The 27,857-nt window shown below is 41.3% G+C and overlaps 2 protein-coding genes across 2 annotated transcripts; one reads left to right on the top strand and one right to left on the bottom strand.

The window, feature by feature from the left end:
• Positions 1-386: 386 nt before the first annotated feature.
• Positions 387-4,481, top strand: LOC117249008 (transcription termination factor 2, mitochondrial-like). Its single transcript, XM_033614305.2, has 2 exons — positions 387-622; positions 2,557-4,481. The coding sequence occupies exon 2, from the start codon at positions 2,564-2,566 to the stop codon at positions 3,701-3,703; it is 1,140 nt and encodes a 379-aa protein (XP_033470196.1). The 5' UTR covers positions 387-622; positions 2,557-2,563; the 3' UTR covers positions 3,704-4,481.
• Positions 4,482-5,747: 1,266 nt separating this feature from the next.
• On the bottom strand, positions 5,748-27,857 carry cry1a (cryptochrome circadian regulator 1a). The gene is made up of 14 exons (XM_033614749.2): positions 26,917-27,857; positions 12,590-12,698; positions 12,370-12,512; positions 12,100-12,284; positions 11,776-11,864; positions 11,384-11,524; positions 10,033-10,344; positions 9,781-9,932; positions 9,438-9,640; positions 8,671-8,793; positions 8,473-8,580; positions 8,222-8,293; positions 7,998-8,103; positions 5,748-6,510 (listed from the first exon to the last, which is right to left on the bottom strand). Exons 1-13 carry the CDS (start codon positions 27,072-27,074, stop codon positions 8,003-8,005), a joined length of 1,896 nt encoding a protein of 631 aa, XP_033470640.1. The 5' UTR covers positions 27,075-27,857; the 3' UTR covers positions 5,748-6,510; positions 7,998-8,002.

Below are 27,857 nucleotides of genomic sequence, written 5' to 3'. Positions count from 1 at the left end.
AAGTAAGGCAAATTCAAATTGTGGATCTTGCATGTTAAGCTAGCTTGTGTTATCTTACAGTTTAGCTTTATTTTACAGCCTGAAGAAGACTGAAAAGGACAGAAATTCATAACTAGCGATATAGCTCTAATATTTTGGGCATGTAAACGACAATGTTATACTTAAATAGATCCAGTCTACCTTCCAAAGTCATTAAAGTTGGTGTCAGGGGTGGGTCGGACTTATGAAGTAAATGCAGTCAGGATGTGTATGCTAGCTTGTGTTAGCTTAGCTTCAACACAGCCGGAAGATGATTGAAAAGGACAGTAACTCATAACTAGTGATGCTGCTTTTGTATTTTGGGCATTACTGCATCAATACGGTGTGAGTGTACCTTTCACAGTATCACACTGATGAGAACCGGTGTCGGGAGGTCAGACTGGATGTGACGGCGGCTGTACATTGTACTGCGAGCGGTGCTGGATGTTTAACACCGCCCTCCTCCGGGCTGCGCGCACTCACATGCTCCCATGTGCTTCTCCCCGCTTGCTCTGTGACTCCGCCCGGCTCCTCCTCTGCTGTTATGAAAGCACAGCAGTGGGTGTGTTATTCAGAGTCGTCCTGCTGCACAGCTCGGGAGCTGGTAATATGACCTGTTTTATAACTCATTTTTTACATAAACAGACTTTCTGTGTGTGTTGTTTTTGGCGCTGTCGTTACGTCCTGCATGATTTCTGTGTGTCTTGTGTCGTGTGTAGTTGTGGTCTTAACGTTACCTGTGCTATAATGTAGCCTGTGTGCTATATAACATGTAACATAGCATGTACAAGCCAGCAGCAAGGACACAATGTTCCCTCTGTTTGTTCCAGCCTCTGAAAACTGAGAGCATTAGTTATTCATGCAATTTAACTAAAACTTTACACTTGATCCTGTTGATTCACATGCATGTACTCCATCATGAATGTACTGCAGTCTTTATTTCTCTGCAGTTACAGGCCTGTGTAGTGATGTGACATGCATGTTGATCCTGAAGTTAAACTCTGTTATGACACTCTCAGAGTCATAAATTAAGTATAAAACATAGTAGTTTTGTTGTTCTGCATCTGGAATTATGCAAACGATTATTTTTGCTTTTAGCTGTGAGTGAATTGTTAAATGAATTCATCTCAGTGTATCCTGTAGATGCAGTAATTCACAGTTTCCCTTAAACAAAGTTGGGGTGTCGTGAAGTTGTTAGCAGCATGGGAAAGAAGAAAAACAGATCTGTTACACAAGCAAATGTTTTGTTTTGTTTATTTATTTTTTCTTCAGATTTTTGAAAATCAGATTTGCTCCTTTCTTGTAAAATAATAATAATAATAATAACTTAATTTATATAGCACATTTCATGCAAAGATGTAGTCCAAAGTATTAACAAACAATAAATAAAAAATAAAAAAATTAAATGTAATAAAATAAAAACAAATAATAACAATAAAAAGAAAAAATAAACAATAGCTGTAGATGAAGAATCCATAATCCAAAAATACCAGAAAATTACTGGTCCTAGCTTCTTAAATGCAAATGTTTGCTGGTTTTCTTCTTCATCTTAACTGAATGATAATTGGTATAATAATTCCATTACAGCAATTATTCAACTGTGTAATATTCTTCCCTCTCTTGAATGTATATTTAACATATATATTGTATATATTTCTTATTCTTATTTCTACGTATGTATACATCGTTTCACTGTGGCATTATACACATATTTTTAAATTTCTAACTTTACATACTATTTTTAGACATTGTGTTGTGGCATAACGCACGTTTTACACGCTTTACATACTCAGCATATACATTTTTAAAAAAAATATTTTGAATATTTTACATGCTAGTGTTAACGTTGTGGCACATTTCACATATTCTATTTTTATATTTTTACACTTTGTACTTCGTATATATACTTATGTACTTCGCTATTCTTGGCATCAGAGCGACTGTAACGAACCACTATTTTGCTCCGGGGAGCAAAAAAGTATTTCTGATTTTGATTCTGATTCTTCTATTGTAGTAAATTAAATATATTTGGGTTTTGGACTAGTGTTTTCACACATGAAAAATCCGAATATGTTCATTTAGCTTTAAGGAAATTGTTAGTGGCATTTTTTAACATTTTCTGTGATTTTACAGACCAAACAATAAATCAGCAAAGGCAGAGTCATTGTTAATTGTGATATATCTAATTCTGTGACCTGTGAGAGTCCATGATCCAGCCCATAAACACTAACCCTAACCACTCAACTAAAGTCTGGTACTGGGTCACATGATCTGATGGGTCACAATTTCGGTGTTAGAATTGCAGCTCTGCAGGACTCACTAGTTTAAGCTATATGTGGCTAATAAACTGGCAGCTGAGTGTACGTAAAATCTGTGATGAGGGATCTGCTGTAACGAGTCCTGATGTAGGTTTTTACTCACTTTTTGAAATGTCTGTGTTAAACAAAATGCATTTCTGACACAAATTAAGACACTTATGTCAGGGGTGCCATCTTCCAAGTTTAATGTACTTATTCATGTTCTTTGCGCTCCATGCAGAATCACAATGCTTCGCGTCACAACCGCCTCCATGTGCACCTACTGCCAGAGGATGAGGCTCCTCCTTCCTCCCTCTGCCTCCGCCTCCACAATAACGTCTCCCAACAAAAGACTGGAGAACCAGCTCACAGTGGACTCCCTCTATCAGCTGTCGGTGGACATCCGAAAGGTGCGCAAGTTGAAGGGCTGGGTTCTGTCTGAGAGCTCGGCCTATGTGTCTGAGACTGCTGACCTGCTGAGGGACTTGGGCGCAGACACAACAGTGATCGCACGCATCCTGGAGACTCACCCTGAAGCTGTCCTGTGTCGGCCAGAGGACGTGGCTGCCCAGCGAGACTTGTGGGTGTCTGTGTGCCCCAACAAGCGGGAACTGATGAGCATCATTGAGAAGTTCCCGGCTTCTTTCTTCACGTTAACTCACCACAACAACCAGCAGGCGAACATCCTCTACCTCCAGAGTCTCCGCCTCAGCAACAGGATCATCGGCAAGTTGATGGCCAGCGCCCCGCAGAGCTTCAGTCGACCCGTGGAGCTGAACAAGGAGGTCATCCACACTCTGAGGGAGACCTACCTGGACCTGGGAGGACATGAGGGCAACCTGCGCGTCTGGCTGCAGAAGCTCCTCAGCCAGAACCCGTTCATCCTGCTGCGGCCTGCCGAAGCCTGGAGGGACAGTCTGGGCTTTCTGAGGGAGCGGGGCTTCACCACAGAAGAGCTCCTCAGCCTGGTCTCGAGCCTCCGAGCCTCCATCGCAGAGCTGCAGCCAGAGGCCATGGAGCAGGCGCTGGCGTACATCGAGGGGGCTCTCGCCTGCTCCAAGGACGAACTCAAGCAAATAGTGATCCGCTGCCCGGCCATTTTGTACTACTCCGTGCCCACCCTGATGGGGCGCTTCCAAGGACTGATGGATATCGGAGTGTGCATGGAGCAGGTGAAGGAGTCCCCAAACGTCCTGGAGCTCACCACGCAAATCGTGCTTTATCGCACCCAGAAGCTGGCCTCCTATGGGTACAACGTGCGCTCTGGCAGCCTGGACGTTATTGTGGGAACTAAGAAGGACTTTGAGATGACGTACGGCAAGCTGCAGCTCAGGCAGCAGCGGCCGCTCTTTAACCCTGTCGCTCCACTCAGATCTGTTGAGGAGTGAATAGGAGTGGTTGTGGGAAAAATTAACGTTTTACGAATGTTATTTGGTGCTGATTTTGGGTAGGGGTTCATGACTTTACGTTCGTGCACGAGACACAAAAAAGGAGGCAGTTTGAAATACCAAACCTCCACCAATGCAGTACTTTAAGTAATGAGAACAACTGTATTATGAAACAAATTCGTTTCAGCCTGTGGCCTTCGCCAGTGCTCCTGATGTGATGCTGAGCACAGCTGAGGGCTGAAAATATGACACTGTGATTGTTCTGAAATCGTACTTGACTTAAGGCCACATCCACACTAATACACAGTCTCCATACACACAAGCGTTTTAGCATTTTCAGAATTAATCTCCATCCATATCCGTTTCTGCTCGTCCAGATTAAAACACAACCTAGGAGTTTTCAGACTAACATGGTGTCAGCAGCGTTTTCAAAGGTCCCAGTTTTAGGGTTTCCAAAACACCAGAATAGTGTGGACACCAGGCATAAACATAGCAATAGTAGGTTTTAAAAGAAACATGCATTAGTGTGGATGTCGCCTAAGAAAACTGACAAGTACTGTATCATATGTGAGACATACTGTATGCCAAGGAATATACCCACAAACATTGAACCAGTGATGCATGGACGTGAGTGCCAATCAAATGAAAGGCTGTCACTCTTATAATGTAAGATTCATTACTGTGATTAACAAACAATTTTTGTAACTGAACTTCAGATGAGCAAAAATGCCATGTGTAAATTTGTACGTTTTTAAATTAAATTTTTAAGTGTCAAAAAGCTGCTTTTCCTCTCAGTGATTAAAACACCAGTCTCCAGAGCAAACTGTTTTCACATGTACTGTGTGTCTTTATGTGTACAGTCACATGACTTAGACTGGAGTCAGACTCTAGTCACAAATTAATGACTTTAGACTCGTTTTGACAAAATCAAAAAAGACTTCTAACTTGACTTGTGACTTCACCTGGACTTAAGATTTTTGATTTAATTCATTGTCTTACGTTTTTCATTCCCAGCAAGTTGACTCTTAATTCTCCAGATGATCCTTTTTGTTAGAACCAAGCTGACAGCATCCGATAAAGTTGCAGGAGTGAACCACAAAGAACAAACGTGACATTACTGAGTGCCAGATTGCAAAGATTGTACCAAAGATCATTTTGTGCAAAGTCAAAATGTACGTGATGGTAAAAAAAAAATGGATTGCAGAGTGCAAAATTTGCAGGTTGAACATTACAAAGATACAACAACTTCCAACTTTGACATTTGAAATTGCATGAAGAACGGTGCCTGCAAATGAATAGATTTATAAAGTTATATAAACAGATCCTTTAAAGAATGCCTGGTCTCCAAACCAACTTAAAAAATAATGTACTGGAATGTCTCCCAATTTGATAATGTATACCTTTATATACGCAAATAGCTAATCAGCCAATCACATGGCAGCAACTCAGTGCATTTAGGCATGTAGACATGGTGAAGACGACCTGCTGAAGTTCAAACTGAGCATCAGAACGAGGAAGAAAGGTGATTGACACCATGTCACAAAGCTCAAATCATCTCAAACTGGTTTCTTGAACATGACAATGAGTCCACTGTACTCCAATGGCCTCCACAGTCACCAGATCTCAGTCCAATAGAGCACCTTTGGGATGTGGTGGAACGGGAGATTCTCATCATGGATGTGCAGCCGACAAATCTGCAGCAACTGTGTGATGCTATCATGTCAATATTGACCAAAATCTCTGAGGAATGTTTCCAGCACCTTGTTGAATCTGTGACACCAAGGATTAAGGCACCTTTGAAGGCAAAAGGGGTTCCACCTGGCACTAGCAAGGTGTACCTAATAAAGTGGCCTGCAAGTATATTGAGTCGTTATCTAACAAGTGATATTTAAATGTGTTTAAGGGTAAAAACTAGAGCACCAGTCAGGTTTATTTCATTAAGAGTCTTCTAAGCCTCAAAGAACAGACTGAAACTATTCATAGATTTAAAACAGTTTTAATTAAACAAGCACACTGAGAAGGAACAACACACGTGAAGCAGCTCTCTCAAGTGGTACATTTATTGGGGATTATACAGAGGGGACACCATGATATGAAGAATTAGTTTTCCTGTAGCCTTTCTCAATAACCATTGACAAGGGCAACAACTCAATAGTAAACGTCATACTGATACTGCTTCTACAGTGGAGAGGATTAAAAATGAGTCGACTAGTACTGAGACAGAGAAAGGGAGTGGTCAGAACACTTCAGCTGATAAATATTATGGACGGCTCAAAAAGGAGAAAATTGGGAAGTAGAGTAAATGAGAGGACAGGCAGCGGCATCGGAATAGATACAAGATATATCACCTTTTTTTTCTGAATGGACGGTCTACAAACGTTTCCATTTTTATTGAAAATCTTCCACAAAAAAAAAAAAAAAAAGATCCATTCACAATGATTTCTCATATCAAAAATATATCAATGGGTCTATGGCTACACAAAGAGAGAAAACACACATACAATATTCAAATATGTACAAGTTGTATGTGAGCTGAAATTAGCAAATTCATTATATACACAAAGACTTTTTTTTTTGTCCTGGTTATATTAACCCAAAGATGAGCACAGTGTAACAGCCGCTCCAGTGATGTCAGCACTGGCCGGGTGGTGCAGTCCACATGATCATATACAGTCCCATTACTTTATGTGTTCAATGATGCTCCGCTTGAATATGTGTCCATGCAAACAGTGTGGTGCTGTTACAAAAATGTAAGCTTTAACGTCCATTTTGTGTTGGCTGTGTACACGGTCCGTCTGCAGACACTCCTGTGAGGAGACAGGAAGGACACACATTAACCAAAATACACACACATGTACAAACAGGACTTCCACATGAATTAAATGGAGAGATATCAGAATGAGGAGGCTGGCATGGACCAAGCAGATGAAGGTGTGGTGTCTTGCCTTGAATCGTCAACCCTCTGATTTCAAACCCAAGTCCCTGTGGACTGAGCTACTGCCACCAACACATTAATTCATCCATTAAAAATATAATTTGAAGTACTTAAGGATACATGTGCGACTTCAAGAATAGACGATATTCCATATTATTGGAACTGTCAACAAATCCCAAGAGACCAAATCTTAAGGATCCCATCCCAAATATTTGTATCCACAGTCTGTATGAGACGCTCCATTTGAGCGCCTGTCTCTTTAAGAGCCCCTCGAGAGGAAGCCAAGTCTACGCTTACGGGTCATCCACATATTTGCGTATTTCAAGCCCCCAGAAACGCCGTTCAGCCTTGCTTCCATTGGTAACTTGTGGGATTGCAGCGAAAAAATTATCCGTGGCCCATAAAGCATTTTCCCCATAGGCCACCATTGAAAAAAATGGTGTAAGACTGTTGACACCTCGAACCGCTAACAAGGTTAATTATGACTCTTACTATTATAAATTTTTGATCCGTGGAACTTTAATATTTGCAAAGCTTTCCTTGGGTCGGGAAGAGCAATTTATGGGCCAAGCCAAAACATCAACAGCCAATACTACATGTTTCCCTGACGTTAGCATTATAGATGTACCGATACCACTTTTTCCTTCCTGATACCAATTCCTGAACCTTGGGTATCAGCCGATACCAAGTACCAATCCAATACCAGCACTTTAAAAAAAAATGGATAGGAAATGGATGGTTGTATGTCTCAACTCCTAAAACTCTATGTAAAATATTAAGAAATAAATACATAATAGTTTTTTATTATTATTATTATCCAGTGTTGACACAGATCAAGACACAGGTTAAAGTGTAGCCACACAATTTGGTAAAAAAGACATTTTAAAAGCTACAGTACAATGCTTTTTAAACTCCGCTCTGTTTCCGTTTCGTTTGCCTGTAGCATGCGTATGCGTAATGACGTGATGCATTATGTGGTATCGGATTGGTCATAAGCTGTACTCGCCGATACCGCATTTTAAGCAGTATCGGAGACATTTCCGATACTGGTATCGGTATCGGTACAACTCTAGTTAGCATGTAGCTACATGTAGCAGTGTACTTGCAGCCTGGGTATGACTGTTTATGGGGGCACTTTCTCCCATTAAAAATCACTAATAAAAGCTTCTTAACACAACCAGACGTGTTTCAGCAGGAATGTGATCCAAACTCGGAGAGAAATTTACAACATAAGCAACAAAGATTACTGGTTTCCCTGATGTTAGCATGTAGCTACATGTAGCAGTATGTTGTTTTATCTATACTCTCCTGAAATTTTCAGCAGGAATATGTAAAGTGTGATTAGTGTCTCCAACTAACCTGTTTTAGTGGGTACTCTGTCTCTGGATTTTTGAGCCTTTGCCATTCCCAGAGTCCTCGCTGTGTCTTTTCCCACTGGTCTGAGCGACGCAGTGGTGTTCAGGTCCTGATGAAAACAAACAGCACCGCTTAGAAAGCGTAACTCAGGATAAAGGTACCAACAAGATTTATCAATCAAATAAACTAAATGATCAGCTTTAGTAAATTGGCATATCAGCTCTCACCTTTCTGAATAGCAGGGATCTGCTGTGCGCCTTGGGTGTAACACATCATACTGGTACTGGTTCCGGCGTAACCTGGGATTTAAGGTTCAAGGATAAGTTACTGAGTATTGCCCGACAACATGAGGGTGACAAATACAAGAACACTAATGTAGTATGAAGGGGAAACTGAGCATAAGGCACTGGGGCAAGTGGACATGTATCCTGACAACTGAAGTAGATAAATTGAACATGTAGTAAGTGAGGGTCCCCACCCTGCTGCTGCTGCTGCTGCTGCTGTGTGCTGGTTTGTGGATCACTCTGCAGGTACATCATGACACCACTCTGCCAGTCTCCCTGGGAGTGAACTGGCATCTGATAGCCTGTGAAAACAATACAAATAGATTTTAATCTTCACCTCCAGAGACTAGAGAGGAAGTTATAAAGGACCCAGAAGGTATGGTGACACCTACCAGATGGAGCTGCAGCGCTGTGTGAAGCCTCAACAGGGAATCCCATCCCGTCTGAGGACGTCTCACCGTTACCGTTACCATTTCCGTTACCGTTAGAGGTGGACGGAACTGTTGCCAGAAGGCCTGAGGACACAGATGACAGATAGTCAACACCTTATACAAGTACAGTCACTTTTTATTACTTACAAGATAGATCTAAAATTTCACAGTACTTATGGGTTGTTTTCTGTTTTGATCTGAAGAAGGTAAACAGCAGACATTTGGCAGGTTAGGTTTTTCCTTTACTGGAGAGCTAACAGCAGCTCTGCACAGGCGTGCCGCATTGCTCAACGAGGTGCGCCTGACCTGGGAAGGAGGTGCTTTAACGCTCCTGTGCCAGCAGCAGAAAAGGGAGGACTCTGCTGTGGGGACAGCTCATCTTGCTGATTCTCAGCCTGGAATTTAGTTCTGTCTTGTTTGTGTGTCTTTCTTAATCTCAAGGTGCTTTCTGTGGTTGACTTGAGTAAGTGCTGGAGTGTTGTTCGCCCCGTAGCGCTGCCCATGGGTAGGGTGTAACAGTCATTTCCAAGTCTAAATTAAGAACAAATGATGACTAGATATTTATATTCTGGATGGAAAAACCTGCCTGAGCAGTTGAAGCTCGTTAAACTGGCATCGTGTTTACCTCAGCTTCTTAAACTAGGCACCATGTCTGAAGGGTTACTTTTGGTTCCAGAGGCACCACACCGAAAGTGTTTGGTGAACTGTGCTTAGTGCTGTGTCCTTACCGAGGCCTCTGTAACAGGAGAGCTGCTGGTAGATCTGTTTCATTCGCTCGATGTTAAGGCGACTGGCCTCTGCGTGGTGCACCATGGGTTTGGGGTAATGCACTCCAATAATGCATTTAGCTGCCTTCTGCACACTCTCTGGAGCGTTCCAGGGATCATAAATATATTTGGCTGGAAACCCTCTCAGGATTGGCAGGTAGCGCCTGAGTGAAGAGATGAAGAGGTTTACTGAGCATGTAGGGTGGTGTAAAGATTTAATGACTCCAGGTTTAACTACTGCCATCAGTTTCCATCAATATTTCCTGACAGTGGAGGCATAATTTATAGTCTCTCAGCAGCGTACCGTATGTAATCTCCGTTGGGGTCTGTGCGTCGGCCGAACCCCACGGGGCAGTAGCAGTGGAAGAACTGCTGGAAGAAAGAGCTGCAGGAGAGCCACATCCAGCTGCCTGCGTTCACACTCCAGTCTGCATCCAGCAGCAGCTCCTCAAACACCTGAAGGCCACAAAGAGGTGATGAGAATAAATTAAAAACACAGAATAACAAGGAAGAAGACATGTAGAGATGTAAATGTAGATGAAAAGCCTCTGTCTACCTTCATGCCCTCCTCCCAGCCGATCCACAAGTCCCCTCTGGTCAGGAAACAGGCCACAGCGTGTCGAGCCAGGTGATGGATCCAGCCCTCCTGCCTCAGCTGCGTCATGATGGCGTCGATCCACGGGAAGCCAGTGCGGCCCTCTGCCCACTTGGCCAGCGCCTCAGGGTTACGGTCCCACGGGATCTGAACGCAGATGGGGTTGCTCTCCATCTTGTCAAAGCAGGGGTTGTTGGTGGCTGCCGTGTAGAAGAACTCGCGCCACAGCAGCTGACCGTAGAGCGAGAGGGGAGGGGAGCTGTTCTTCTTCACCTGGAGAGGTGGCAGGAGACGTGTTAGTGCCTCGGGAAATCGTGGAAAATTAAATGGATGACGTCCACAACAAAATCATTTTGATTCATGTATTCAAAATCAGAAAAGGAACTAAAAACATGGATGATTAACACCAAATGAAAGATACAGAAGTCTACAAAAAATGGCCATGTTTCTTGACTGTAAACATAACATTAGTGCCTGAATGTGCAACATAACACCTCTAGAGGGAGCCAGCGCACCACAGCGAGACTGCTGTGGATAATTCACCTCATTTCATAATAAAGAAAGAACCACTAGGTGGTGCTGTAAACAACAGGAGCCGTGAATCACCCTCACACATGCTGCAGAACAAGCCTAAGCTCAGACGTTATCGGCTCTTATCGTCACTTCTTGGTTTCATGTATCATCATTCTGCAGCCTCTCTCCTGCTCTCTGCATGTCGGAGCTGACCTCCTCCTCACAGCGCACACACACTCAGACACACACAAACACAACAGAAGTCAGACCAAAGAGCCAATACTTTATCAATACATGTGTTCAGCATGTAGAAAGGCATATTTCAATCCGCTCTGTCCACAGTCTCTAAATGAGGCGTGTAGAATAAAGAGATTTTGATGAAATGTGACTATTTTAAGCCTGGATGTTTCACGATGGAAGCATTTGTCGCACATGATGTGTTCAAAGACCATCAGGTGTTTGAAAATCCAAGGAGAATTTCCGTTTTTTACAGTTTCTGGCTGTGATACATGGTGTTATTTTGCCAGTTTTTAAGGTGAAAACATGCCTCTGAAACCAGGCAGCAAGTCTGGGGGTTCAGAAGGTACCTCAAATAAATATAAAATACAACCATTTAAAGTTGTGTGTCCCACCCCTAAGGCAAAATATAAAACATAAGTCCTTCCCCAGTGCTTAAAAGATTATTTGACGTGCCTCCCACGTTTGCACACACCCAACCCCGCTCCCCTAAATAACCGATGGTCCGTTAGATACCAAATTTGTTCACTCACATGTTCAGAGGTGTTTATCATCGACTTACCTTCCTATAGAGGTCGGTGAGTTTGAAGTAGAAGAGGCGACAGGAGAGGCAGCCGAAGCGCAGGTACGGGCTGAGGCCGGTCGGGCTGGCGAGCAGCGAGTTGGCGTTCATTCTGGGACGCTCAAAGTTGGCCACCCACGCCTGAGGGACAACACGGTCACATGGTCAGATATGAAACAGCATGACAGCTTGGTGTTACGTCACAACATCTGACAAGACTTCTGTTAAGGCTGAAACACTGAGAGAAGCAATCGGAGATGGACGTTTACCTAAAACATGATAACAGAATTACACTGTTTCTTAGTGGTACTTTAATAAATTGCTGATTTTTCTGACAGCGGCTAGAGTCCTTGTTTTAGGATTTTCTAAAAAGAAGAAAAGATTTCACCGACCTTCCTCTCCAAATGCCTCTCCAGTCGTGTGAGGGCTTCGGTCTCTCCCCCCGGCCACACAGCTGATGACAGACCTTCAGTATCAAAACCTGAAGAGATCACACACCAAAACACATTAAACATCAGCCTATAATACAGACGGATTCACATGGACTCAGCAGACACCATGTTGCACCGCCATGTTTCTACTGGCATTGGCTCTGTTTAAATAAACCCCCCCCCCCCAAAAAAAAGTCAGCCTCTAATGTTGAATTTCAGTTTGCAGTATCATGTTTTTATGTGACCCTAAACTGCTCCAGTGCTGCTAGTGGTAGCATCACTCACCCAGCTCCTCCAAGGAGGGGACCCCAAACTTGTCATCATGGTCTTCGGACAGCGGCGTCCTACATTTCCCCATGATGTCAGCCGTGATGGACTCCGCAGGCACCTCGACTGCGTCCATGCGACTGATGAGGGTCTGGAACCGTTTGTAGGTGAGCGGGGACTGACCCCCATTCAACTCTATGATCCTGCAGGAGTGACATGAGTACAGAAGGAGTTAAAGACCGAATAGATCAAGTTCGATTTGATGTGTAAGTGGTGATATCAACTCACTTGTCAAGGTCATAGAGTGTGTGGGAGATGCGAACTGTCACCTCCACTCCGGCCTCACAGGCCAGTTTCTTAATAGCTGCATCACGTTCTTTCCCAAAGGGCTCAGAGTCGTACTCGTAAGACAAACGAGAAATCTTCCATTCCTGAAGAATTAACAAACGTTAGGTACGGGACAGAATAATCAGGGTTTGAACAACATGCTTAAAATGTCAGACGTCACCTTGAAAAGTCTGGGAAAGACATCAGTGGGTTGGCCTCGAATCACAAACAGTCGGGAGTTGAGCTTGCGCAGGCTGGAGTCCAAATCCTCAAGACTCTGCAGTAAGAACCTGGAGGACGACAGGAATAAAGACAGGGGTTAAACACTGACTTGAACAATGTACAGCTGAATATTCAAAAATATTACAATGTCGTAAACACCTGGGAAAGAAAATTGTATTTGCATATGAAGGAGGTGTGATTATTTCAGGTGGTTTGACAAGACATCACGCTAAATGCAGTTTACTGAAGCAGCAATTCAACTCGCTCTTTGATATGTAAATGTTACACATCAAGTTAAAGCATCTATTCAGGCGACCTACTCCAAGAATCCGTTTTCTAAAACTGAATATTCCTGTGTTCAAAACAAGCTGCTGACAGTCGGGAAGTCTTCTAAAATTGTGACCTAATTTTTTCTGATGGAGACGACAGAAGAGGAAGCAGAAAAGTGCTCGTTCCTGTTACAGAACAATGGCAATCCTCTGCATAGACGTAAAATGTGAATTGGCAGATTTGATTATTCAGATTCTTCCTCTTGCACCGGCCAAACTGGGAAGCAAAGTCATAAGAATAAGGATGCAGCTTGTAGTGAAGTCTATGTGATGTGGAGACTGATCAGAATCAGAATTACTGCCAAGTAGGTTTTCACCTACAAGTTCAGGACAGGACATAAATTTAGAACAAAAAAATTACATTTAAAATATTAGAGTATATTCAATATTATTATTTTTTGTTGTTGTTACTATAAACCTATTTCTTTTTCTTAGAATTTTTGTATCACTGCCATCTCTAGTTTATTTGATTTTATCTTTATTTATTTATTCATTCAAATTTTATTAATTAAATTTTAAATGTTATTCTTCTTCTTCTTCTTCTTCTTATTATTATATCTTTAGTTATTTTCTTTTAAATATTTTTATTATCATTGTTGCTATCTCCCTATCTCTTCACGTATAAAGGTATTTATTTACCAGTGTATATTTACTTATATGTAAATATAAATATTGTTATTTTTTGGTTGTAAACTAATTTTTATAATTTCTTTATCAACAAATATTCACTTAGAATTTTTTTATCACTGCTATCTCTATTCTATTTATTTTTTTATTTATTTAATTTAATTTTATTATTATTATAATTACAACTTCTTTTAATAATCAAGTCTTTTTTACTTAATTATTATCAGTGTTACAATCTCTCTGTCAATCCATGAATAAAGGTATTTGCCTGTGTATATTTACTTGTACAGAAATATGCATTGAAACAAGTGTGTGCCCTGAAAATGTCAATCAACAAAACTGTGACAACAAAGAGGGGATGAAAATGTGTCGAGTGCAGCAGGTGTGTGAGTCAGCAGAAACATTTGACCGGGTTAATGTCTGTAAGGTGGAGGAGGCAGGAGGACAAACAGCTGGCGAAGGAGCACATTTCTGCTGAATGCGTCACTGTTGTGTTGGATAACAAGTGGGAATTAGACATTCTGGAACAACTATTAAAGAAACAAATAAATAAAGGCAACAGCTGACACATCAGGGGCTACTCTGTAACACTCTGTTTTCAATTACTCACCCCATGTCACCGTAAATTAATTTTTTTAAAAATTGTTTTTCTCACCAGCCTCAATGGTGAACAAAGAGTCCAAAAAATGAGAATATTCTTGACGAACTGAGATCATGGGGGGCATTTTATAACAGCAAAACTACATCAAAACATCAGTTTACAACCTGACACAACTAGTGCAGTATAACCTCAAGTCTCATTTATCCAGTCGTAGGCTCAGTACTTCCTAAACACAAGCATTTCTGCTAAAACTAGACTATGTTGCATACCAGTACTGTGTCTGGGCAAGCATGTGGTGCAGTCCACTGTTTTGGTTTTGGAAGTACTACTGAGCCTAGCTACAGCTGAATACATGAGAACTGAATTTCCCGCATGAGTTGTGTGATGTTTGTAACCAGTGTGTAAATATAGTTTTGCTGGTGTTAAACGCAGCGCCTGTTTTTGGATTCTTCGTTCACCGTAGACAGGGCAGGGCTTAGCTGGAGGCAATCGATTCTCCACAGACATTAGCTGGCGCTAGGTAATAAGTTCTATTGGCTTGTTTCAGACAACGGAGGAAGATGATGCGAGTGGTGTCTTCAGAAATACTCATTAGAAATGCAAAATACAAACTGGACGGTTCTTAAATTCGGAGCGCTGTCTGAATGTACCGTTCAGTTATCCAGAGCACTGCACTCACGGAGTTGCAGAGCGCAGTCTAGGCACACTGAACTTAAAGAAGCAACAGACAGAATTTTTTCCTAAATATATCATTATGAAAATAATGTGGGTTGCACAGGGTAGTGACCACAGTAAAATCAGACAGTCAGCGTTTACATAGGTTACATAGTGGCTTTGCAATCTTTGCAATAAGCTTCTGCCACCGGGGGCGAAATTTCGCGGAAAAAATCTGCTTTACGGCAGGAAACGTGTCATGTATTGCGAAACTGGTCGGTCAGCCAATCAGGGACTGGAGCTGGTCCTTATGAGGAGTTGGGCATGAGATAGTTGAGTCACAAGCACAATGGCAGACGGACAAAGTTTGGAGACAAGTGAAAAACGGCCTATCGAAAGAAAACGAGCTCCTCTGTGTGAGAAGGCAAAGAAGAGCAAAAAGGAGAGTGATAAAAGAAGAGGAAAAACAAGAGTAAACCTCAGTCAGGTGTTCAAGAGATGGAGGGAGCTCCGTGACCAAAGAGGCTTCAAAACCGATGTCCAGCTAGCTTTCTTTGTAATGGATCAGTAAGTAACACGGCTAAATGTTAGCTAGACCAGAGAGGACTGTACTGTACTGGCTGCTAGTTCATTCCTAGCTGGCCAGCATCGCAAATCGCCGCAACCAGGGAGCGGATAGCGAGTGTTGGTCGGCTGACATCCTCGTTGCCATTCTACAGCAGCCCTCGGACAGTGATACCCCCCTCCCTTCCTTCTGTTCTCTTCTCACGGAGGCAGCTATCGACGGATATCGCCCAGCTGTGAACACTGAACTTTGTTTCCCATTCAATTTGAGCTCCAACCAGCCGCATTGTTCCGAAACGGTACCGTTTATTCTAGAATGGGGACTGTTTACATGTGCATATTGGTATAACTCCTTGTTGCTCGGTCTCTTTCCTCATTTATTTAGTAGAGTGTCCACACACCTTCTCATTCTACATATACAAAGAGGTGATCCTCACGGTCAATTTGATCGTTGTGACAGTGCGAGCAACACTGCTGACGCTAGGTGGCGCCAAGCTAAAACAAAAAAAAAAAAAAAAAAAAAAATGAATCCTATCTGCTGCCTCTTTAACCGTTTGTTAATTTATGTAGAAATATAACGCTCCGTTTCTTCGACCAACAAGGCTCTCATTTTAGTGTAGAGCGTCAGACTGAATTTAGAAACGCACCACGTCAGGTCACTCACTCTTCGGAACTGCTAGTGTTATCTGAATAAGTAAACACTGACCAACGGGACCAGACTGGCCGACCTGTATGCTCTCACTCAGTGGATGGATGATGTCACAGGAAGCCAATCTTACAAAGGAAGACGACACTTGTTTGTTTTGCTATGGAAGCTAACATTAGCTAAAGCACTAAAAAGTTAGCGTTCCAGAGAAATCCAATATTCCTCTTAATCCCTCCCCAGTTTCTGATGAGGTGGACATGATAACCCTTAACACACATAGCGTTATTCATCCCTACAACAGGAAATACTTTTCCCCTAACCTGATATGAAGTGTGCGCTGCACATGTGAGCATTTTTGATGATGGCCTCCGTCCAGTCCTTTGGTCTTATCATATTTAACCATCTTTGTTTTTGTTGACGGGCAGTGGCGGCTGGTTTTGAGCCATGACTCCTTCTATTCTGTCTCCCAATAACACAACAAGACAAACACATTTTAAGACTCCTATGTAGCCTACAGCCCTGTGGGGGAGAGACAGGTTTTGCCTCCAGCTAATAAAGTGACGTCATTGTGACACTGGCGCTAAAAATGTTGATTTTGTGGGTGAAGTTTTCCTTTAATATTGTCTTTGTTTTTTTAAATCCTGAATATTATCTCTTCACATGAGTTTCCTTCTTTCATGTGACTGTTACTCCCAAATAAATTACTGCCTTCAACATTCACCCCTCGTATTATCTCTGCAGAGTTCAGGGCCTGAATGCAGCACTACAAAGTGAAATTAAACGATTTTCCCCGAGGGCTCCTCTTTGTAATCCTGACAGTGTAATTCCTCCTGAAACAGCCCAATTTAATCTCCACTCTGCACGAACAAACAAGTGTAACAAGGTTACTGTGCGTCTGCGAGGAAAATGCGTGCATAATTTCTCGCTCTTTCAAGCAGCATGCTGAACTTTTGTTTTTGTCAGTGTTCCTTCTGACCGAACCGACTGCGATGCATTAATAATTCCAAAGAGAAAATCCTTCAACTCATCCTGAAGACTGAGTCATGAAGACAGAGGATGAGTCAACAATATGAGTTTAATCATCACTGTATGTGACGTCTGTGAAAATAAACAAACCAAACATACTGACCCAATTAAAGCAAATATGAATAATACTTCTAGAACACAGTATTAACAGTTTCATCGTTATTCTTTTGTTTAATTAGTCCTGTGCTTCTGTTTTTATCTTCCCCAAAATAAGAAATACCAACTGTAAACATCACACACACACCCATGGGTCCACACGAGTGCAGACAGAGCAGCAGTAATGTGGTGCTTCCCGTGCTGTTGCTATAGCGACCAAAGTACGTAGGTGGAGGCTTCCTGTATCATCCAGGTCTAATCATGTCTTCTGATAAGAAAGCAAGGTGGGTGCTGCTGTGAACACCCAGCTCTGCCTCTCCTATTTATTACCACAATGTCAATACTCATATTATCGTTTTATTATAAATTTTCTGTGCCATAAATCAGACAGTAGTTCAACATTTAAAAGCAAATCACGTGGAGAAAATTATAAAAGGCCAGCGATGTGCAGAACATGCTGGATGTGGGTGGAAAGCGTGCTGTGTACACAGATTTGGATTTGAGGTTTTCAAGCAATTTAGATGCCCTGAATTGAAAAACACAAACAGCACACAGCAAGCTACCGTTATCTAACGAGGCCTTACTGTGATGCTTTGTGCCAAAGGATAAGCTTATAAGAACAGGAGACACGACATAGCAACACAATCACCAGAATTAATGACAGCACTGTGAGACTTTGCAAACCACAGTTATGTTACATTTGTAAGTTTCACATGTGGTGGATGTGTTGAAACTACATCTCTTAATGTTTCAATCTGATGTTGTGACAACACTGTGGTTAACGTGTGGTTAGGTTTAGGCACAAAAAAGATTTGGTTTCATGTTTCTGCTTAAAAATACCCAGTTCTGTTGCTACAAAAATGCCTGGACGTGTCCCAAACTATTGCAATCACAATTTGGTTAACATGTGGTTAAGTTTAGGCACAAAAACCACTTGGTTAGGGTTGGGAAAACATGTTTCTGCTTATAAATACCCAGTTTTGATGCTACAAAAATGACTGGACTTGTCCCGCACTGTTATTGAAGAAGACCCGCTTTTGTAGCTAGAGAAATTGTTGGACATGTCCCAATCTATTATTTAAAAATACCTGCTTTTTTTTCACTACAAAAACAGTTTGACATCCAAAACCTTCCCAATCAATTATTGAAAAAGACCAGCTTTTGACAGTACAAAAATGGCTTCACGTGTCCCTAACTATTACTAAAAAATACCCACTTCTGCTACAAAAATGGCTGGACATGTTCAAAACTACTATCAAAAAAGACTTATTGTTGTTGCTACAAAACTCCTGGACCTATCCAGAAGTATTGTGAAAAAATACCCAACTTTTGTGGCTATAAAAAAGGTAAGACAGGTCCAAAACTATTGCTAGAAATACCTGCTTTTTGAGCTACAAAATGGCTGGACATGTCTCAAACTGTTATTGGAAAAGACAGTTTTGCTGTAGTGTTGTCACGATACCAAAATCTTTGTTTCGGTACCCATACCAATATGAATTTCGATACTTTTCGGTACTTTTCCTAAGGAAAAGTCCTTTTGGCTACAAACCTTTAGAACAATAAATAGTAGGGGTGTAACAGTACCAAAAAATCATGGTTCTGTAAGTTCCTCGATACAGACGTCACGGTTTGGTAACTCAAATGTTCCACCAAGTTTGTGTTGTCTCGTGTTGTCTCCCTTTGCGAGGCAGACTTTCTCTTGTATTTTTTCATGTGCGCCAGCTGCAGATGTTGATACAGGTGTTGTCATACACACCACTTGTGCAATCTGTGCTCCAGTAGGAACAAGAAAGGTGTTTGTGTGCATAAATGAGTAAAATAAATTAACTAAATTAATGAATTGAATCAATTTCAAAGTACCGGTATTTTCCAAATCCAGTATAGTACTGTTTGGAATACTCTAGTACCACAGTACTATTTTAGTACCGGTATACCGTGCAACACTATTTTGTTGTTTCAAAAATGGCTAGATGTGTCCAAAACTACTGTTAAAAATACCTGATTTTGTTGCTAAGAAAAAGGTGGACATGTCTCAAACTGTCGCTAAAAAATACCTGCTTTTTTTTCCACGACAAAAATGGCTGGACGTGTCTCTAACTATCACGAAAACACCCGCTATTGCTGCAATAGAAACGTTTGGACATGTCTGAAACTATTGCTGAAAAATATCCTGTTATGTCACTATAAAAAAGGGCGGACATGTCTCAAACTGTCGCTAAAAAATACCTGCTTTTTTTTTCGCTTCAAAAAAGCTGGACATGTCCAAAACAGTTATTAAAAAAGACCCACTTTTGTCGCAACAAAATTGCTGGACATATCCCAAAGTATTGTGAAAAAATACCCAGCTATCACTGCTATAAAAAAGGTCAGACACGTCCAAAACTATTGCTAAAAAATACCTGCTTTTGTTGCTACAAAAAAGGCTGGACATGTCTCAAACTGTTATTGGAAAAGACACTGTTTTGTTGCTTCAAAAAGGGTAGACATGTCCCAAATTATTATTAAAAAAGCTGCTTTTGTTGCTATAAAAACATCTGGGCATGCCCCAAACTGTCCTGATACAACAGTGTTGATTCTGTTGCATGTGAGCTGCACAGTAGAGCTGCAGAGAAAAAAAAAATTCAAAGTAATTTCCTATTTTGAACCTATGGGAAGTGGATTCACTGAGCGATGTTTTGTTTTCCAGAACACCCAGTTCCACCCTCAAACAATCACACTCTGTATGTTCACATCTGGAGGCAGTTACAAGAACAGTCTTATCTGATGACGACTGAAAAGCTCTCTAATATCTCAGCCCAGATTTATCCTACCAGTCCAGAAATCCAGTCTGCGGTCAACTGCTCTGCTCACCTGACCTCCAAAGACAGACCATCTGACACCCAATAGAAAAGCAGCGACCTTAATCTATCATCTGGGGTGTTTAGATGAAGACACAGCTGTACTGTGATGCACCAAAATGTTTTCCATGAACCTCCACCTTCTTACCACTTGTTATAAACACTCTGTTATGGACAACGTCACAACAGTTTCAAGCATGAAGCGTTGATATCAGATGGAAGCAGCTTTGTTGGGATTACTGCTCACAGTTGCGCTGCTCACCACAGATAGTTGGGGTTTCTCGCAGATGCAGGGGAGCAAAAGTAGGTCAGAAAGACGAAAATCGTGGACCGTTCACTACTAACACACTGACCTACTTATGCCGTGCATGGAGATTTCGCGGGAAGGGAAGGTTATTGCTATCTGTCATGTCATCTGGCATTGACCCGGCTCATTCACTGACGATAACCTCCCCCGAGATCTCAAGGACGGGGTGGCTCGCTTCCTCACAAGTTATTCAAATGATAGCTGCAGGAACAAGTGCTAATTACAGAAGCTGCAGGCTATGGCAAGTGTTTCATAGGCTGCAGCACAATCCTCCTGTTTCATTAGCATGTAGTTTTGTGGAAATGAGCTTTCTTTTTTTATGACCAGACATAAATGCCTCAGGGCTACAGAAATATCATTGATCTGAGTACTTATAATTCTTGCCTGTCTTTTCATATCAACAACTGTGGCAAATCATTATTGTCTTGTGCGATACTGTATCGATTCTCAAAAACACTATATGAATATTTAATAATAAATTAGAAAATAAATCTAATAAATTAATTCAATATAGGATAAATAATTATAATAAAATTAACTGTAAATTATTTTTCTTAAATAAATATAAAATAAATAAACATAATAAAATAAATAAATATACTAAAATAAACATAAAATAATTATAATTACATTAATTATTTTTAAACAAACGGCATACATAAATAATAATAATAATAATAATAATAATAATAATAATAATAATGCAGTAAACAAAAATACATAGTTTAAACACACTATCCTCACATTAGTTCGCGTTCTTTATTTAAGCGTTTGCATTTTCAAGGCATCTTCAGTGTCACCATTTTTTTTATACAAATTCCAAAAATATTTTCCAAATATCAATAAACTTGGCAGCCCATTTCTCACTATATAATTGAGTTTAAGATTTCTTTCTTAATTTGTTTACCTTAAGAATCCTGCAAGCACTTTTATTTATATTTGTTATTTATTTATTTATTTATTTATTTATTTACTGACATAGGCAAATGTTAATTCCTTTGCTTAGATCGCATGGAAAGCAATGCAATGATGTTGAATGCTACAGGGAATATGCTAAATACTAATGTAGCTCCCACTGATCTGATTGCATGAAAAAGTAAACTTTATGTGCATGTGTTGTTGTGGTCTTTATATTATGTGTTTTCCTAAAATTAGATTTAAAAAAAAAAGAAGAAAAATCGTCTTGCGTACAGTATCGCAATATATACTTAAATGCTAATGTAGCAGCTAGACATGCTAAAATTAGCATGGCTAAACTGTAACGGGACAAAATTGGGACTGTAATCATGTTATCATGCTAATGTTAGCATTCAGCACAAAACTGAATCTGAGTACAGCTATGGCAACAACATGACTTTTGCTTTGATACTAGGAATGACAAATGCTAATCTTTAACCGCCAAGAGTATTTTTGACTGGTTATGCGTGTCAGGCTATAGGTTCATTTTAATGTACTGCCCTACTACACCCAGGTCTGGTGGAAGCTAGCTAGCAGCACCGCTAAGCTAAAACTCCCTTTAGCATTGTTAGTTCTGTTAGCTAGTGGTGCTAACATTGTTAAAAGAGGTCTTGAAGCTAGAATGAAGCCGATTACCCACCAGGACTACTTTAGGGGAGACTGAAGGGTGACCACCATGTTTCCACAGCAACACCGTCCCACCATTGGGATAGCATTACCATCAAATATCACCAAATGAGCGGTGCTGCTAGCTAGCTCCCACTCGACCTGGGTAGTGCACAGTACAGAGCAGCTATGGCTATCTTGTAGTGATGTGATGTTCGTGAACGAGTCGAGTCTTTGAACCGGCTCTTTGAAGTGAACGAGTGAACCGGCTCTTTAGAGTGAACGAGCCAGTTCCTAATTTCTTTGTCTAGTTTGCATGTTACCCAGCATGCAGTTCGGACACACTGGAACAAGTCTGAATTTAGACTATAAACTTGTTATTGAGAGCGTTTGGGGGTAGGGGGAGGTTGTTGGTTATTCTGGTACGAACAGGACATGTTCTGGACTGCTTTGTGAATGTTTGTGTGTGCACGACCATGACACTTTATTCACATCATGTTGATGACCCCCCTCGGTTAGAAACAAACGGTAGGAAGCTAACCCACTACCCACTAGCACTTGCTTGTATTGACAAGCTTGTTGTTTATAACGGGCGTTACTATGGCTACACCAAACTTTATATCTGTGGAGTCACATGATGCGATAAAATCAGCAATGAGATTTGTCGTTGAACTCCCCAAAAGTGGGTCACAGGTGAAGTACAGTGAATTTCAGGCACAGAGTGTCATTTTGTGCTGTGGAGTGAGTGACTAACGGACAGCTACTTGACAGAGACAGCAAACTAGCTCAACAACGTGGCTAAACTCAAGTATGATGCTGAATGTGGATCTTGAACTAATGACTACGGAGAAATCTGGACCTTGTGGCTGGACCAGTTGGGAACCACTGGTGGCGCTGTTAAATTGTATGACATTATAGAGCAGGTAATAATACTGTCCAATTAACAGAAACATCTCTTTGACTTTTATATTTTTTGTCTCTCTCCTACTGTTTTTGATATGAATAAGTTTTACTTCATGTTCACATCTGATATGAGCATAAAGAATGAAATACAGGGAGTGAATCAGGGGAGTGATCTGCATGTGAGCTCTGCGTCACCCCAGACTGCTGTTGCATAACCGTAGAGCATAACATGGATGCTTCATAACAGGCACGCCTTTGGTAATGCTGCTGCCCTACTCTCCCAGTGACGGCATGGGACCAAAGCAGAGTGCACAGCAGGAAAGGGGAAACACAAACATCCAGCGAGACACCTACTGTACTGTAAACCTCAGGAGCCCGCTCATTCAGCAGCTGCGTGTGCCAAGATACCGTCATGACCAAACGCCTAGGTAAAAAAAAGGACGCTGACTGTTTGTTTTAAGCGGGAAAACTTTCCATGCAACAAATGAGGTCGACTCAGGCTGCCTGCCATAACGGCCCCTCGCTCTTATCTGCGTCACATGAGCCTGCAGAGCTTCACATATGCATTTGTGTCGACACACTCACACAGCCTGCACTCATGCAAGCACACTTGGCTGACTGTCTGGAGTTCAGGAAATGTCAGTTACATAAAATGTTGGTATTAAATGATGCATCGCCTGGTGGTCACCAGTGACACATGGGGAATACAGGTCAGATTCAGAGTGTCATTTGAGAGCAGCTCGGCAAAGGGCAAAAAGACAGAGACATTTCAACCTGTAAACTCTCTTTTGGGTCTTCTAGTCCAGACTAAAACAACTGAACATCTTCCAAGACTTTAAACAAAGCTTGTTAACGCATTAATCTCAGTTCTGGCAAATGTGTACGACTAATTAACTCTGACACATTTCCCCATTTCTATCTCAGGACTACATTTTCAGACACATTTGTCACTTAGCTTCCTCTCTGCCCAGCCTCTAAATGTCATTTACACCGCCACAATCTGTAACAGTGCAGACCACAGATCAATGAGCCGGGGATCCTCGGTGTGAAGGAGTCTGGGAGCTGCTGCCGTGGCGATAAACCACTCAACACTTGCTACTTACGACGCTGCAAATTATCCTGGATTGAGCAGGGAGGCGAGCATCAACATTAAAATACTGTTTACGAATTTGCGCTCTTACTCACCTTTTAAGGGAAAGTAAAAGCAGTATTATAAATCATGCGAGATGTCAACACCCATTATGTGTTAAGCCTCATTAAATCATGTATCTGACGAAGGTCTAATTGATGTTTGGTTTGATGATGATTGCTGGGGAGAGGTTACAGTTTTATTCACCGCCGCATCTCGTGATGTAACGACGAACAAGACATACAGTGGCAGTCAACATCTCAAGGATACACCTGCTATAAACTTTGATATGAAGGCTGCTTATCTCTTCCGAGTTACTGCAGACACTTGAAACTATCACAGTGTTCTGTAACAGACGAGGCAGGTGCAAATGAACAGTGTTTAAGAGACATGTGCACGCACACCAACGAGCATCACACATAATATATAACAGTTATAATATACTGCAGTAAAGAGTGAAACTAAGCTGTCGTTGAGGCGTTAGGGGGATTAGAGCCTGAAACAACAATAGTTTATTATCAGTTAATCTGCTGATTACTTTATGGCAGGGCGGCACAATTAATCTACATATTATTGCAATATGGCCAAGTGCAGTTTACAAATCAGAGGAGCTGCATTTTTTTGACGAGGGTAAACATATTATTATAAATGAACTTGCTTGTAGGGTTGAGCAATGTGAAGATATCATATCGTTATCGTAATATGAGACGATATATCGTCTTAGATATTGGGTATCGTTGTATCGTGATGTGGTAGAAATGTTTTTTTCCCTTGTTTTAAAGGCTGCGTTACAGTGAAGTGATGTAAATGTAAGGCCTTAACACACTTTTCCATTTGTTTTAACGATCGCTTTAACCCACTTGGCTGTTAAATCCAAATTATTAATGATTATTGATCAAAAATCTCATTGTGTTAATATTTTCTGGGGGGAAAAAAAACAAGAAAACAATAGTCATCTCTACAACTTTGTTGCACCAGAGAGAGTATTAGGTTGGAAATATTATGTTGGATTTTGTCGTAGAGCCCAAGCATTAATGAGGAGATTTAAAAAATATTGATATATATATCATTTATCGGGATATAACATAAAGATATGGAGATATAATTTCTGGGACATATCGCCCAGCCATACTTGCTTGGTGCAAACCCCAGCAAAAATCACATCATCAGCATTTTCATTTATTTCCCTGACAATGAAATTCAAGAACGACCACTTCCACTAAACTTCCACTAAACTTTAAAAAATAACGGCTATATATACAAATATATAATTTGCATACAGTGTAGCCCTACTTTCTGGATTAACTGCTTTCCCAAAATTGTACAAAAATAAAAAGTCACACCCAAGTTGACATCAATGGTGATTAACCCGAATATATTCTATTTGCTATCATAAAAGGCAAAAAAAAAAGCCGCAAATCTTCACATCTGGGAAGCAAATATTTGGCATTTTTGCTTGAAAACTGACTCAAATAATCAATCAAATATCAAGCAATAGGCCTGCAACTAGGGATAGACCGATATGGATTTTTTAGGGCCGATACCGATTTTTTTTCCATCACCCTTAGCCGATGACCGATTATGGATTGCCGATTTTCTTGAGCCGATATTTGGGGCCGATACTGCTTTTGCTCCCTCAATTTACATCAAAAAAATGACACCATGATAACAAATATTACAGGTCTCAAGTTTAAAATAAGAAACATTTATTGAACAGTAAAAAATACTAAAACAAGATGGAAAGTTGAGGTAGAACAAGTAGAATATTATTATTATTATTATTATACATTCAAATAAAAAAAAAGAGTTCAGTGCTCTTAAATCTTCCTGTAATGTCTTTATAAAATAAACAAATATTTAAGCTGAAGCATAAATAAAACAACAACTACTGTACACAGTAGGATTCAACAGCTTTGTTCAACTTAACCACATACTTTCAAATGAAAAAAAGTGCCAGGGAAAAATAAATCCGCGAACCCATGCGCGTATCGGCCGATGCCGATACAAGTAAAAAACTCAAATATCGGCCCGATATATCGGCCGGCCGATGTATCCGTCTATCCTTACCTGCAACTAGCAATTTCTTTCAATGTGGATAAATCCGTCCATTATTTTCTCAATTTATCAACTTGTTTGGTTCATAAAAGGTCAGAAAATGGTAAAAATGTCTTTCAGTGGGGTCAACAACCCAAAAATATACAGTTTACTGTCATAGATGAACAAAGAAAACAGAAAACATTCACATTTAAGAAGCTAGAATCCAAGTATTTTCATTTTGTTCTTTAAAAATAATACTAAAAATGATGAATTAATCGTCAAATCAGCTGGCGTGTAATTTCATAATTGACAACTAACCAATAAATTGCTCCAGCTTGACCAATCACTAGCCTTGTACACACTACTATACTGCCAAAAACAAACACAAAAAACTCACAGCACATTACATGCATCGTGCATTTTGGGGCAAAGAGAGCAACGACTGACAAGTGCAAAGAATTTTAATGTTATGAAAAGAAATCAGAGCTTCCAGATGTGCATGGGCCACAGTGAGGAGCTTTACACTAAAATAAATTATCCTCGCTGGGATTTATTTTATGTTTTGCACTTTGCTGGTTCAGTCAAGGGCCAGGTGTGACAGTCCCTGATGCACATCCTTGAGACTATGAGTGCGAGTAATAGCGCCGTCTGGGGTCCAAGGTTAAGGTTAAGCTTGGACAGAATGGAAAGTGGGAAGGCGAGATGTCTGTGTGGACTGAACTCTGCCCCCTGGACCGCTCTGTACACTCTACCTCCCCCTACTCCTTCATTTGGATGAGGACAGAAAGAGGAAACTAACACTGTGGATGTTAATAAGGTGCCAGCATGTGTCAGAAAAGATGTTCAGCACATAAGAGGATCTTGACAAAAAGAAACAGGTAAAGCAGGTAGAGTACCCCTGACCTTCTGCAACACACAATGCACTGTATGTCTACTGTGTGTGCACGTGCACGGCTGTGTTGCTCACCTCCACCTGTTGATCCCAACGTTGGAAGAGCCCGCGAACCAGGGGTCGAGGATGTAGACGCAGCGGACAGTATCCGCTCCCAGCAGAGATTCCTTGAGGGACGGGTTGTCGTGGAGCCGTAAGCCCTTCCTGAACCAGTGGATCGTATTAATGACCATTACTCAACTGGATGAGTCCTTTTGATGACGTTTGACAGGTCCTTTGGCTGCTCGCGCCTCTCTTATCACACCTCACTACTTTATCAAAAATAATAATATATCCAAGGAAAAACAAGGGAAGCAGGTCAGAGGGAAATTAGTGTGGAAAAGTGCGCGTGGTATTCAGTTCAGTCCCAGTTGTGAGTTAACCTTGCTCTAACAGGACCTTTTCCATAATGTCGAAGAATTTAAAAACCGTCTGCTGCTGAACCATTGGTGCGCGAGACAGCGCGCGCTCCCCGGCGGTGTGACAGGTAACCCGGCGGGCGTTAGGACCCGGTGCTGTGACGCGCTCTAACCTGGTTTTGTGTTGTATAACTTGTTTTTCTGATTGATGAAAAAAGCTTGTATAATGATACATGTACTAACACACTGCAGCAGGCCCACGCTCCACACACACTACCCACGGATATATAGGTAACACACGGATACACTGGCCTGAGGTTTGATGCTGCTCGCGAGCAGAGGACACCGTGGCACAGACCTGCCCGCCGTGGATAACGTTACCGGGGAAAGCTGGTTATGTAAAGAGAAATTCAGCGATGCTGTGAAAAGCGTCGTCCCCACGCAACTGGGAGAAACACGGAGCTGTCAGAAACACGTCTCTGTCCCGGGTGGGTCCTCCTCGGTGCTGTCGGTGGGATGTTCTGGGTCGCTATGTGAGACAATTGTCCCCCGACGTCCACGAATAGCTGCTCAATCTCCAAGCCGCACCTACGACTGTGACGCCGCCCACGCGAGGAC

The sequence above is a fragment of the Epinephelus lanceolatus genome, chromosome 23 (assembly GCF_041903045.1).
Source record: "Epinephelus lanceolatus isolate andai-2023 chromosome 23, ASM4190304v1, whole genome shotgun sequence".
In the NCBI taxonomy this organism is placed as follows: domain Eukaryota; kingdom Metazoa; phylum Chordata; class Actinopteri; order Perciformes; family Serranidae; genus Epinephelus; species Epinephelus lanceolatus.
This window is presented reverse-complemented; position numbering and strand designations above follow the sequence as displayed.

Coding starts and splice junctions, on each gene's coding strand:
- LOC117249008 (XM_033614305.2), top strand. CDS start 2,564: ATGCTTCGCGTCACAACCGCCTCCATGTGCACCTACTGCCAGAGGATG.
- cry1a (XM_033614749.2), bottom strand. CDS start 27,074: ATGGTCATTAATACGATCCACTGGTTCAGGAAGGGCTTACGGCTCCAC. Junction 10,345..11,383: donor TCACCGACCTCTATAGGAAG/GTAAGTCGATGA, acceptor CCACCTCTCCAG/GTGAAGAAGAACAGCTCCCC. Junction 8,104..8,221: donor GATCCCTGCTATTCAGAAAG/GTGAGAGCTGAT, acceptor TGTTTTCATCAG/GACCTGAACACCACTGCGTC.